Source organism: Melanotaenia boesemani, chromosome 13 (assembly GCF_017639745.1).
Source record: "Melanotaenia boesemani isolate fMelBoe1 chromosome 13, fMelBoe1.pri, whole genome shotgun sequence".
NCBI lineage: Eukaryota > Metazoa > Chordata > Actinopteri > Atheriniformes > Melanotaeniidae > Melanotaenia > Melanotaenia boesemani.
This window is the reverse complement of record NC_055694.1, coordinates 15,824,508-15,837,932: the sequence shown is the minus strand read 5'-3', so window position 1 is coordinate 15,837,932 and position 13,425 is coordinate 15,824,508. Positions and strand designations below refer to the sequence as shown.

The 13,425-nt window shown below is 42.9% G+C and overlaps 1 protein-coding gene across 3 annotated transcripts in view; it reads left to right on the top strand.

Moving 5' to 3' along the window:
• Positions 1-13,425, top strand: part of rarga (retinoic acid receptor gamma a) — a 42,526-nt gene that overhangs the window by 20,890 nt on the left and 8,211 nt on the right. Inside the window, exon 1 of one of the 3 annotated variants that reach the window (XM_042003105.1) lies at positions 2,635-3,152. The exons of the other annotated variants lie outside the window; for them this stretch is intronic. Coding sequence (XP_041859039.1) covers positions 3,008-3,152 — 145 coding nt within the window. The 5' untranslated portion in view covers positions 2,635-3,007. Of the gene's footprint in view, positions 1-2,634; positions 3,153-13,425 lie in introns of those variants that run through there. 3 annotated transcript variants of the gene reach the window in all.

The following is a 13,425-nucleotide window of genomic DNA, read 5'->3' as shown; positions in this document are numbered from 1 at the left end:
CAGCCACTGAAAATGAAATATCCTCAAAACCAGGAACAAATACAGAGAACTTTGTCGACTAAAACAAATCATGCAGTCAGGAAAAAAATGGCTATTGGCAACTTGATGAAATAGAGAGTATCTGCAGAAACAGAGGGGAAGAAAAAATTAAGGAGAGCGATGGAGAGACTTTGAGCCAGAGAGTCAGGGAGAGAAGGAGGGAGGGCAGGATAAGTTTGGGGGGAAAGTTAGTGGCCCTGTGGGGGTTTCTTCTAGAGTTCAACCTCTCTGGCTGGGGAAGGAAGGGGAGGAAGGAGGGGAGGGAGGGGGAGCCAGGGACCAGCCTGGGTCAGCAGCAGTATGGAGTATGTGTAGATTAAATGTCTAAACTCACTCTGCAAACCCTCAGAAGCCCTGCAAGACTTGCAGCTTGCAGTGCTTTTTTTCCAGTAAGTGGAAAACCTATGGGGTAAGCGGTCTGAGTTATAGCCTCAAACACAGTTAAAAGAAATGTCAAAACCAGGGGAATTGGATAGGCTTTATAAATCTCCAAAAACTGAAGGGCTTCAAGTGTGAGCACATCATATAGTAAACTGATTGTGTTGCAGCTTGCCAGTCCACAGAGCAGCCCTGGCAAACAAAGCTGATGTTACATAGAACATTTGAGCACCAGGGGATTAGCCAGTTTTTGGTTTCCAGGATGCTGTACAAAAACTAGCATTAAGGAGAGAAAAAAAGAACAGGAAGAAGACAAAAAACGAGTGTGAGAAGAATGCATGTGGATCACAAAAATGTGACTCCAGGCAGTGATGATTTAATCTGAAATGCATCCACAGTCCAGGGCATGTTTTTGAATTACTGTGTAAATGGGCTGAGAGGTAGAAAAATAATAGTATTTTTTTTTCTGGCAAACTTTGTTGTGGCATTGTTGATAGATAACTGTTAGTGATCTATCCTCAATGCTCTATTCTTGTTGTCATAAAGCTTGCTTTTATGACCTGACAGCTGTATGGAGAAACACATAAAACTTACCGATGTTGTTTACTGTTTTTACAAAATAGCTATTAAATGTGTGTCTCTTTGTGTGATTGTGTTCAAGTGTGAGTGTCAGCCCATATTTGTGTTTGACTGCACTTGTGTATAGGTGCCAGCTTAGGAAAATAAACCAGATTTCTCCACTGGAGGAGTAGCTTTTAGGTCAATAAACAATGTAATGAAAATCATTCAAAATAGTCTGAAATGTGAAAGCATGGTTTCTTTCATGAGACAGGAAAAGGGTGAAGTGTTAGACAGGGGTGGTGGAGGGGGGTGGAGGGAAGGCACTGTGTGTTTATGGATAGTGTAGCCAGCAGCACAGATTGACAGGAAATAGTGTCTTTTTTGCCTGCTGGGTTGTACCACTCGTACTGATTTGACAGGGGGGAGATAAATGTGCAGAGCTCACAGACTCAAGCCATTCTATTATCATATATCTCCTATTGTATCAGGCTGTTTGCTTTAGCCCAGCCAAAGTCTATCTGTCAGCTGAGCAACAGTTAGGACCAGTGACAGGCTTTTTTATTGACTGCAGAGTATCTATTGATTTTCTTTTATTTACTGTCACTGTGAGGACACTGTTGTTGTTTTTTTAATCCTTTATTGATGTATTTTCCAGTTGTCAGACAGACATAATATTAGTATTCACTGTGATAGGATAATAATCTTAGAGAATAATCTTAGGTTTTTTTTTACTGAATTGTTTTTTATCCATACACAGATCTGATAGTTGAACAACAACAAAAAAAATTATGTTTTTTGGTGTGAATCACAATGATACAACTGTCTTAACAGTCAGCTCTTGAAAGGCTTTTTAATACTTTAAAGACATGACTTGTCTAACCTCTCCCCTAATCTGGATCCTTGCATCTCTTTGCAAAGCTTTTACAGGAGTAAATTGAAAACAAGGTCAAGTGAACCTGTGAGGAGTGTGTCCAACACATGGTGTGTTTGTATATTGGGGTATTTGTCTGTGTAAATACACTGTGGGGATTGAGCAAGGCAGCCCTCATTCATCACTGTTGAAGCACTTCCAGAGGGAAAGACAGAAAGTACTGCCCATCCTCTGTTCCCTCAAGCAGACAGAGGAGGGAGGGATTTACCCTGGCATCTGGTTTCTGGGTTCAACCACAGCACAATGTTCTTTCTCTCTGTCTCTGGCTGTCTTTCTGACACACACATACTCACCCGGCCAGTGGCTGGACTTTAATATGGTTATGATTAGAGACGGGGCTCAGCAGAGGGCGGGGAAGGGGTTCATATTTACTGCAGAGAACTGGGGGAGGTGCAGTATAGGGATAGACACGGGGACCAGATTTGAATGAAGAATGTGTGTGTATGTGCGGGTGTGTTTGCATGTTTGTTTGTATTTAAGGCTGAAATGTGAAACATGTAGCACAAGAAGCAAAAGCACAAGAAGAATGGGAATAAAGTTTTGTCCTATAAGCAGATCAGTTTTTCCTCCAGTGCAGGCTCTTCTGGACAGCCCCTCTCCTCCCTCCATCCCTCCTCCCCTTTGGGTTCCTGTCTTTATCCCGCCCTCTCTGGCATTCTCTGCATCTCTCTCCACCCCCTGTCAGAGCGTCATGCCTATAGCAGTTGGTTCGTTCCGCTGTGTCTGGGGCTCAGGGAGAGCTGTGAGAGGCTGTTATTTAGGTCTGTTACAGCAGACAGGGAGCAGCTCACCCAGGGGTAGGGGGAAAGTAGAGAGGCAAAATCACTCTCAGCTCAGCTCAGCCCAACCCAGCCAAGCCAGGCAGGAACCAGATCTGCATTCCAGCTGAGACGCAGAGAGGGAAACTCGGCATCGGCAGGAAAGCGCAGCTCAGAGACTGACAGCAAGAGATAAGAGGAAGGAGGGAAGCATATCCAGATAGCTGTTGCTGCCGTGTGTTGTCACTGCCTCAGCGAGTGACGTGAAGAGTCGAGGCACGGCAGGACACAGGCAGGACTGAACACTCTTCGTGATTTGAGCTTAGGGTGGGGGGGTACCATGTTTGACTGTATGGAGGCTCTGGGAATGGGCCCCCGTCAGCTCTATGATGTCACCAGTCGCGGTGCATGCATGCTGCGGAAGGCAAGCCCCTTCTTTGCGGGGTTGGATCCTTTCGCCTGGACGGGCAGTGCCAGCGTTCAGTGTAAGTGGCATCCTGTTTGATTTCTTGTGTGACACAATCATGTCTCTCTCTGGCTCTGTCTCTCACTCATACATACACACACTTTTTTCTTGTTGCTGGCTTGTTTACCCCTCAGGGCTCGGCCAAGGGGGCTGCTGTCAGGGGCTACAGAGCAGCACAGGAAAAGACTGGGACAGACAGTCTCTTCTCCTTCCTTCTCCCCTCACAGCTAGTTTGGGCTACTTGGCAATATGAAATAAATGCTTTGGTATCAAATTATATTCACTGTTTATATGTTTTTTATGTGCTTGTGTGATCCCGCCTCTGTCTCTGTTTGACAAGTTTCAGTGACAATATGAGCCACCTGAGGTTTAACCTTGCCATGTTAAAGAGGAAAAGGTTTAGTGGCTGACAGGAAGGGTATACTCTGAACAGTGTGGGTTTTATACCAAGTGTGTGGTTACTAATGACCAATATAGGCTGTTCTGATATTACAGACGCTAAAAGTTTTTTGTGCAGCCTACTGCAGCCTTTGTAGGTCACAGATTTGATTTATGCCTATGGATACTAGATAGATAATTATATTCCTCTTGGCCAAATAGCCATGAATTAATAAGGAGATTAATTATTTAGTGAATAAATGAATGAAGAAATGGGTGTGCATACAAAGTCTTAAGAAAGCCATGGGATATTCTGACCAGCTTTTTCTGCTCTCTTATGCTCTTGTCCTCTGTCTGCCTCATTTTTCTCTCGCTCCTTCAACCTCTGACTCTAACAACAACTGGGGTCCATTTCCATACACTTCCAGGGGGTCGCTACTGCTGCGTGAGGAGTGTGTGACAGTGGAAAAGGAGTTGATGGGGGAAGTAAGAATGGCATGGTGGGAGAAGTGTGGAGAGAGCCAAGCCAGATATGACAGTGGAAAAACAATCAAGAGTGTAAGAGGAACTGGAGCAATCAGATAAACAGCTTAGTTGTTTTCTGGTTTTTTAGGGGCTGCTTTAAAGTGGTTGTGACTTTTTTTGTGTGTATTCTTCTTTTAGCTCACCCTCCTGTTTTTGTTCCTTGCTACTGCCTCTTGGGGGGAGTCATCTGTCTTCATTAATCGTGAAGACACCAGCATTTCAGTGGCCGTCATGCACACTGGCTAAGCTTTAATGAAGACAGATGCCCTGTCAGTGGAGGCTGAGGCCAGAGGGGACTCCAGCCAGCCCAGCCTGCTCTGCTCTGCTCAGCTAGGGGAGCCTTGATGGTAACAAGATGAGATTTGTTTATTTAATCAATCAAGCCTCTATGGCCTCTCCTTTTAACCCGTTCACACACACATGCACACATTTAAAAATCAGGCCCCCAGATTCCAGAAGGACATTTGTCTTTTGAGTCTTTGTTCCTCAAAATCAAAGGTATAAGAAGTGCTCAGACGCTGCCTTGAGGGTACGAGAGTAGAGTCTAGCAGAGCAGAGCAAAGTGAAGGCTGGTGTGGTGTACTGTTTCAAACCTTCTGTGCCCAGTAACCTCTGTAAACAAGGCTGTCCTATTCCTGCAAAAGGAGCCATAATGCCTCTCTTTACTGAAGCAGTTGCCCCTCATTGTCCTCATCAATGAAGCTGATGAATTGATGTTTGAGTCTGATATCTCATTAAGCTAGCCCAGCTGCACAACAGAAGGATCTGCTTGGCTCTTAATGCCACACTCACAGAAGCATGCACTCTGCACACCAAATTAGCCACTGTGTTTGCAAAGAGTCACCTGGCCCTGCCATGATACTTAACATTAAATTACTAAGGTCAAAGTGTTTTTCTTTGATTTTTTTCTTTTTCTACTTAAACGAAGTTCAGTTGTTTGGCAAATGCATACTTCGAGGAGCATTTCAAAATAAAAAAAAAGATGTATACCAAAAGTCTCACTACTTTTGTAACATGCTGAAAAATGTTCTTCCACTAAGTCTTATACAAAATGAGTATTTCCTATTGTCTTGGTTGTAAATCTGCTGCGGTGATAAGTGTTACTGCAGTTGGCTGTTAGCCAGGGACAATTGGCTGACTTAAAAGTGTGTGGTCAGTTTTCCTGTTTTTTGTGCACTAGTGGGAGACCTCAATGTCAGAGGTTAGTCAGAGGCTACAGCCTGGCCAATGTCAGATCTACTGCATGTGTGGTGGCCTTGTCAGCTCACTGAAAGGGAGACCCTTTCAATCAGCTTGGCCTGTGTAATGCTCTTAAGTGCCTTATGCTTCGGAGCTGGTACTACATCTGAGCTGACCCACACATAAGGATAATGGACACTGATTTAGTGATACATCAATGAGAACTGAATTAGTCAACTGTTAGGGAAGCCATTTGAGAGAGCCTATGCAGACCAATCCCCTCTCTGTCATGTTCATTTGAGTAGAAGAATGAGGCAATTACATTTAGCAGTTCTCTGGGGTCAAAAAAAGGGAAAGTGTGTTTTTCCACACCAAAATACAGTAATACTGTAGCTTGGTCATTTATTAAACATTGTATGGATTCTGATGTGATGCTAGCAAGCGGTGCACACAAGAGCCTGAGCAGTAACAGATTGCTTGAATAGTTTGTCACTATGTTGGCATGGCTCTCACACACACATCCATAGGTGCACGTGCCTATTTGTTTTCCCTTAATGTGGTGTTCAGAGGTGAATTGCTGAGCTAATTGAAATGGGGGTATAAATCTCAGCAGACGTGCCAGAGAAATAAGAGCTTCCTGTGATTGCTGGCGCATTCTGGCCCGATTATTTTTTCCCTGATAGAAGTCTGCGGTTATTTCATTATAATTACAAAAGATTCAATTAAAAGATTAGAATGCCTGAGGGGGCAGGGCTGGGAATAGATAGTGGTATCTTGAAAAGGAGGAGGAGGTGTTTGTTTGTCAGAGAAAGAGTGGGAGATTTAATAAAGAATTAACACTGCTGTCCTATACAGTATATACATAAATCTTGTTAGGTGATACCACGATAATGCTCCAAAGTTAAACACTTTGAGTGGTCTAAGGTCATTGAGCTGTAATTGATAGCCATCAAGGGAAAAACCTTTAATTTTCTAATTATGTCAATCTGACTAATTGAGCTATTTGAAATACAGCTTACAGTAACAACAGAATAACTAAAAGGCATGTTCAAAACATCGGAGCAAGAGAAAATCAGTTTGTTTTGTCATATCAAACTTTAGTAAAAAAAAGAACCATAATTTGCAGCGCAGAGTGTCATTGTTTGTATCTCCAACTACAGTGCATTATGTTATAAACCTAAATATAATTACTGTGTTATCTTACCATCTCACAGTATAACAGGCTACTGCAATACTCTCTCACTTTGCAATGATCATTTAAATGAATGTATGAAAATTTGCTCTAATTATTACATTTTAAACTTATTTTAGTCATAGTTATTTTATTATATTGACTGTATGATATTGCATTACAGCAGGGAATATTTATATAGCATAAAGATATTATCAAGATTCTACTTGTGTGGCAGAATCACACCCCCTTGTTCACAAATCTGTCTCAGCCCCTTAGCAATAGCCAAGCCCATTAATGGGCATAGTGACCTATAAATAAACAAACTCAATCCCAGCCATTGCTTAGTTTTTTTTTCTTCCACAAGCCCTTTTCATAAGTACTTTCACTTTTGTATAAAAATAAAGTGCCAGGCAGTTTTTATGTGTATGGAGTCTGTGTGCGAACTCCAATGTGTTAATGTATGTGGTGTTTATGTATCTGTTTGCTTGGTGTTGGGCACCCAGACTGCTGTGTCAAATCCAGAGACAGACAATGTGCCAGGCTGGATTCCTCAGGCCTGTGCTGGAATCCAGTTCTGCTCTAATAGCAGTTTATAGCCCCTCTGCAGCGTCAGTCACACCACTGTAAATAAAACTCATCAACCACTGTGTGAAGGTTGAATATATCACCTCAGACTGGCTGTTTACGCTTTCTTGTCTGTGTTATTTTTTTAAATCAGTATTTCACAGGAATGCTGATTCTCAAACAGTACAAGGAATCAGGCACATTTTCCTTTGAACAAATGTGTGGGCAATTGGCAAACTGTGTGTGAATGTATGCTGGCTATACTAATGCAAGCACCTAAGAGCTTTATTTCACTGTTAAGCATGTGATGTACCCTTACATATATATGGTTGTTTATAGCATATAGAAACATGTGTGTGCCATCTCGGAGGGCCATGTGCAAGCTGAATGTGAAGAGAGCCTTTCTGTCACCACTGTGTTATTGACTGACGGCTTGGCTCGAGTGTTGCTAGGGGCTCACTGTTATGAGAAGCAGAGTCCTCGGACAGCCAGGACTGGACTGGAAGCTCAGGCGAACCCAACTGTCATCCCTCTGTGTATGTGTGAATGGGTTGTATTTATGCAACCGACATTGTTTTTGCAGGGAGTGGTAAGTGGCTGCTGTAGTACAACTATTATCTGAGCTTAGGGTTAGGTGGAGAGTGATGGACAGGATGGAGAGAGGGGTAAGAAATAAATGAGCGGAGGGAGGCCTGTTGGCATTGTTTTCGCCCTGGAACATTTGTCAAATTCTTTCGGCGTGCATATGTGCAACGGTCGTGACAATCTTTCTGGTAATGGTGAATGAGTTAATTTGTATATTGCATTCATTCATTTGTTTGTGTGTCTGCATGTCCATTTTGGCATGAGCATGTCTTTGTGTGTATATTTTAACCAAGAGATCTGTGAGGAGGAACAGGTGTGTTTAAACTGACATGCCTGTAATTGTGCACCCGGCTGACAGTTTTTAGAAGATGAATGTCAGTGTAAAACTTCACAGATGCCTCTCTGTGCATCTGTGAGTGTTTCTGTTTACATGTGCACACAAAACCAGATAACTGTGAGAAATCAGGTAAAGATGGAAACAAAAAGAATGTGTTTCTTTCTTGAGAACTTTACACAGTGGTCTATAATGGGTTTTTTCAGTCTGCTTTCATATTCCTTTAATCAAAACACAGTTTTTCCTTTTGCTGTGTACATTTTAAATCTTACAAATACTCTACTGTACAGCTGTGGAAACATATTTACTTTAGTTTCTGTGTCTATTTTAGCTAGATTTCAGATTTATTTGTATTCAATAAAAGGAAGTGATCAGATAGTTGTCCCCATAGACCAGATAAAATCTCTCTTCTTGATCTTTGATAGGTTCAGATCCATTTTACAAACCTGGCCAAGTGGCTACAAAAAGGAGAAATGCATGCTACAAACAAGCAGATAATATGCCTGAACTGTAGCATGGTGTGACAGATCGAGGGCTGACTGTAACTGTCCTGTGATCAGACGTGGATTTATTGGCTTCTCCACCACTGTGAACAGTCAGAAAACACAGAGGAAAGCCAACCAGACAGTCTATGAGATGAGATTTACTGTATGGTAATCCCAAAATGCAACATATATACTGCCCTATTTCTTAATTTCCTTATTTGACTCTTCATGGAAGGAAATTAATCACTATATGGCTCAAATCTGGGTGTCTCATCAGAGCTCTGACAGCCCACACCCAGAGGCAGTGTTGGGCAACCAGTTGGCGGTTGTTTGCTAAGCAAAAGCGAAAATTTTTTATATGCATCATTGCTCCACTTGCTCACTCAAAGCAGAAGTTTCTCAGAGTGGCTTTTACATCTGATTCTGACTCTGAGTAATTATGACATGTTAAGGGAACTGCCAGTCTTTCAGAAATTATCATATGCATGGACTCAAAATCACTCACACTATCTTTTTCTCTGAATTCTGCTTACAGCTGTAAAATTTTGACTCAACAAAATCTTTAGTAGTCTTTAGATAAATTGTTACATGACTTTGATTAGTTACTCAGCTGTAGTATGTAAAACACCAAGAAGAAACTTTGTGGGTAAAAGCTTTTGGCACAGCAATTTACATAATTGGTGGGAATTAACTTTGTACAACTACTTGTGGGTGAGCTGGTCTCCTAAGGGAGACTTTGAATTTGCACGCTTTGGCCTGTGGTGCTTCCTCGAAGTGCTAGAGTGAATACTACTGTTGTTGTTTACATTATCCTCCTTTCCCCTCACTTCCTCTGGCAGAGCGAGACTGCAGCCACGGCTGGCTACTTCTACTTTTGAAGGTTTCTATTGTTGTGGGGAGGAAGCAATAGCAATTGAACGAGCTCTAGTGGCCTTGCCAGAGACAGACAGGTGAGAGCCAGGCTACAGATGGCGAGAGGAAGTCTGGTAGGATGAGAAACAACCCAAGGATCAAAGAGTCAGGGTTTCCCTCGATGACTGTACCCTCCTTTCTTCTCTCCTCACCTCGCCTGTCTGCCTACCTCCTCTTTCTGTCTGCTTCCTCACCTGCCTGTAAGTTGTCCTGTCTTCTCGACGTGATCAATGGCCCAGGCTTGTGCTGCACTGCCAGGTTTGGGTTCATTTTCCAGTCACTGGAGGTGAGCTGTGCTCCTCTCTGTGTTCTGGTGGGCAGATGAAGAGTCAGCTGGAGCTCACCGCAGGAACGAAGGGGCATATTTTTTCTGGAGATCTGCACTTGACTGTCTGCTTTTTTCCTGCACTAGTCATTAAAAGCCACTGACCAAAAGCCTTTTATTGAAATTAAATTTCCTTGAATTTTCCCTCTCTTTTTAATACCTCCTCCCTTGGGTTTTGTACAAGGACATTTGATGGAAACTTTACTCACTGGGTTCATAGGGGACAAGCAGTTTGTCTGTTTGAAGCCAACTTGTGTTTCTTGAGTTGACAAGGTTCTATGGTGCAGGAAAGGGGTGGAGGGATGTGGGTGGGGGATGGAAAGGGGGGGTGCCGGCCGCCAAATGTTGGCTTGGCCGACTCCATCAAGCAAATATCAAAAGGGTCTTTATGAGGTGCTGTAAAGAAGAAAGGGTGTTTTGAGAGCGCCACCAGACTGCAGGGTAATTCCACTTTTTAAAATGTGCCTTGAGGATGCATGTTTGTCCCACCTGCTGCCTTTCCTGCTCTGCTCTGCACTTTTTTGTAGGGGACTAAAGATAAAGACAAGTTAAATATGTGTGTATTGACAAGACTTTGTGTGCCATGTAATGTGGTGTTAATCTCCAGAGATTTGTCAGTAACACTTATTGCAGCCATGAACAGATGACAAAATGTTTTTCACACATGTGCATTATGAATGTGTATGTGCTCATCTGTCACTGTATTACATGACTTTCTGCTGGCTTTGACAGAAGGGTGTAAATTCTGGGAGAAGTGTGTGTGTTCCAAAAGTTTACCAACTTGGTATGTTTTCACTTCTCAAACCTGAGCTGTCTCTGTCTTTCCAACTCAGTTTTTTCATAGGCCTTATTTAAAAGGTCACCTTTACTGGGGCCTTTTTACAAGCATGTGTGTGTGTGTATGTGTGTTTCTGTCTGTGGGAGCCCAGGTAATGAGCTTTCTGACAGCTGTTGAAAGGCATTGCTACCGCTCATCACCTTTAATGAATGCACCCCCACCCCCTTGTCAAGTCACTTAGGAATTCCCTCCCATCTTCCTCCCTGTTCTTCTCTGTGTCACACTTGATTTCTTTCTCAGTTATAGACAGGTAACCATTGTTAATGATTGTGTAACTCACACAACAGGGACTTTGTAGATCTCCTACATGAACGCTTGCAGGTGCTTCAACTGTGTGTAACAGAGCTTGAATGGAGTATGTGACCTGTGGGAAATGAGAGCACATTGACAAAGGTATAGCAGCAAGGGACACGAGAGAAGTGGCAACAAAAGCAATGACGGAGATCCTCCGGAAGGACTGGCACTGAAAAGAGGAAGGAAACAAGCCTGTTGTGTGGGGCCTTGCAGCAGAACACTCATAAGTGATGGCAGGAAGACGTGGGCAGTGAAACATAGAGGAGGAGAGTGAAATGCGGTGGCACTACTGACAAGGGTGTGGTACTTTCTTTTCCTCTTTCGTGAAGCCCACTTCTTCATGGAAACCATTTGTGTGCCAATTGTCACTCAATCAGCAACCTGTGGTGCTGTAGCCTCTGCTACAACATGAAAGGCCAAGGGTACCCTCAAAGGCCCCACCTAGTGTGCCAGCGATTCTCCGAGCCCACTGTTCACCATCCTCTCTCAATCTGCTGTCCGTCTGCCACTGCTGTCTGTCCAGTACCTAGTCTGCTTTTTACTGTGAGCCCTACTGTGTCCCTGTTTCCCAACTCAAAGTCATCCTCTTCATTTTTATAGCCTAGTGTATTCAGTAATACCCTGCAAGCTTCAGTGTACAGTGTACAGAAATATATAGGGAAATATTTTGATGGGGAATTTAAATAAACTTTTAATGTTCATTTTTAAGTTTGTTATTAAACAGCTGATGGAAACAATAAATACCTGGAAAATGTTAAAATATAACAAAAAATATTTTTGGAAAATTGGAAAAAGTGAGAAAGTTGGTGCATACATAACAGGTAGTGAGAAACAATCTAATCACATGACTCACAACTACACACAGGGCATGGCTCTTCAAAGTACACATAGTTGTAATATTAGTTCTTCAAAAATTAGTTCTTCATTTCTATTCTGTGCTGTATTTTCTCTAGCTATTCTTCCCATCATGGCAGTTTGTTTTTCTCCTCTTAAGGTTTGACTGGCACCCCTTCAAATTTGATATCTAACTACAATCAAATCTTCCTCGGCTCTTGTTGGAAAATGAAGTTGCTTGATAGTGATGGTTGAAAACCCTGGAAGGAATACACATTTTGTTTATCTAATTTTCTAAAAAATTCTTTTAAAATCTACAATGATTTTTGGATAGAAACTGACAGACAGAAAAATGAACACCTATATTTACCTCTATGCTGTTTTCTTATATATGGCCATGTATGTATGCTATCCTCAGACAGAAAATGCCTTTGAATTCAATCTCACGTGCCAAGACAAGACTTCTACTGAAGATTCAATCATACGAACAAGTCACGTAGACAAAATCTGCAGGCCTATTGTGAAAGAATACTTGTTACACTGCCAGAATGTCATATGCTGCTCAGTTAAAAGGCGTGTGTTGCAACACACACCTTTTAACAGAAGCTGCATAGTCATGCCTTTGCTCACATACATTAGAAACATTCCCCATTCCAGTTGGGTGAACAGCAGGCAGCTTTAGTGCTATGATAAAGTCTAATGTTTTTATACATTATCTCTTCCTACTCTCTGGCTTCTCTTCTGTCTATCTGTTGATCCCAAAGGGATGCCGATTGGCTCGGTTGACTTGACTTAGAATGTAATGCAATTGACCTAGTTGAAGTCACCTTCAGCTAAACAGCTATTTCTGTCATGTGCAGTTACATTTTACTTCTAATGAGGTTGTGGAGAGTGACGTACTAAACATCCCACTCAGGCTAAAGCATTCAATGTTAGTGGGGCAGATTGTTCTGTGTGTGCGTTAGTGTGTGCATTAGTGTGTGTGTTAGTGTGTGTGTCTGTGTATGAGCAGAGGATTAGGTCTGGTCAGGGCAGCTGGGCCACTTGTGCACAGAGACCGTTGCAACGACGGATTAGGGAGTAAACTGATACTTAGCAGGAAGAGAACAGTGGCTACTGATAACTATACTATCCCTACTTCTTGAATTGCCTATGCTCATCTCCTCCCCTAACAAAAGCTGCCACCCACCTATCCCAGTCTTCTCAACTCATCTGTCCGTCATCAGCTCCTGGGCCTTGGCCAGCGGATTGTCATGCAAATGGTGCCCCAGGCCTCCGAGCGTTGATAAGGAGGGCCTCTCATTTCACAGGGCTTTGTTTTCTAAACAGTGATGAGCTGAGCTGAAGAGACAGGGGAAAGGGGCTCACAGTGGTCGCCTGAATGGGCCCTCTCACTGTGGTGCCCTGGGGTAAGTGGTGCAGGGGATTTGGATATAGTTGGCTGAATGAGGCTCAGTCTGGGAGGCGGGTTCAGGAGTCATGTTCTTTGGCAGGAACCAGGTTCAGTGTGTTGACAGATCATGATGTATTTTCTCTACTGCTTATGTCTTGAGTTTTCTCCAGGATGGACTTTCTCTGCCATTGGCTCCCTTTCTTTATCCATTTAGACAATGTCAGTCAGTGTTCGTTACTTGACGCCCCATATAGTTTGTCCCTTCCTAAGGGGTTGTCAGCGCTTGGTCTGGAACCTCATTTGCTGATGTTATTATTGCATAAACAGTGGTTCATGGCACGTTCAGAGGGTTTCTGCTCTCCCACTGACCCTGCTGCTTTGTTACATTCTGGTCAAGGAGATATGAGAACTGCTGTAGTCAGTGGGCGTAAACTTCAGGTTTAAATTGATTTGCACATTTGGCTTTGGGATT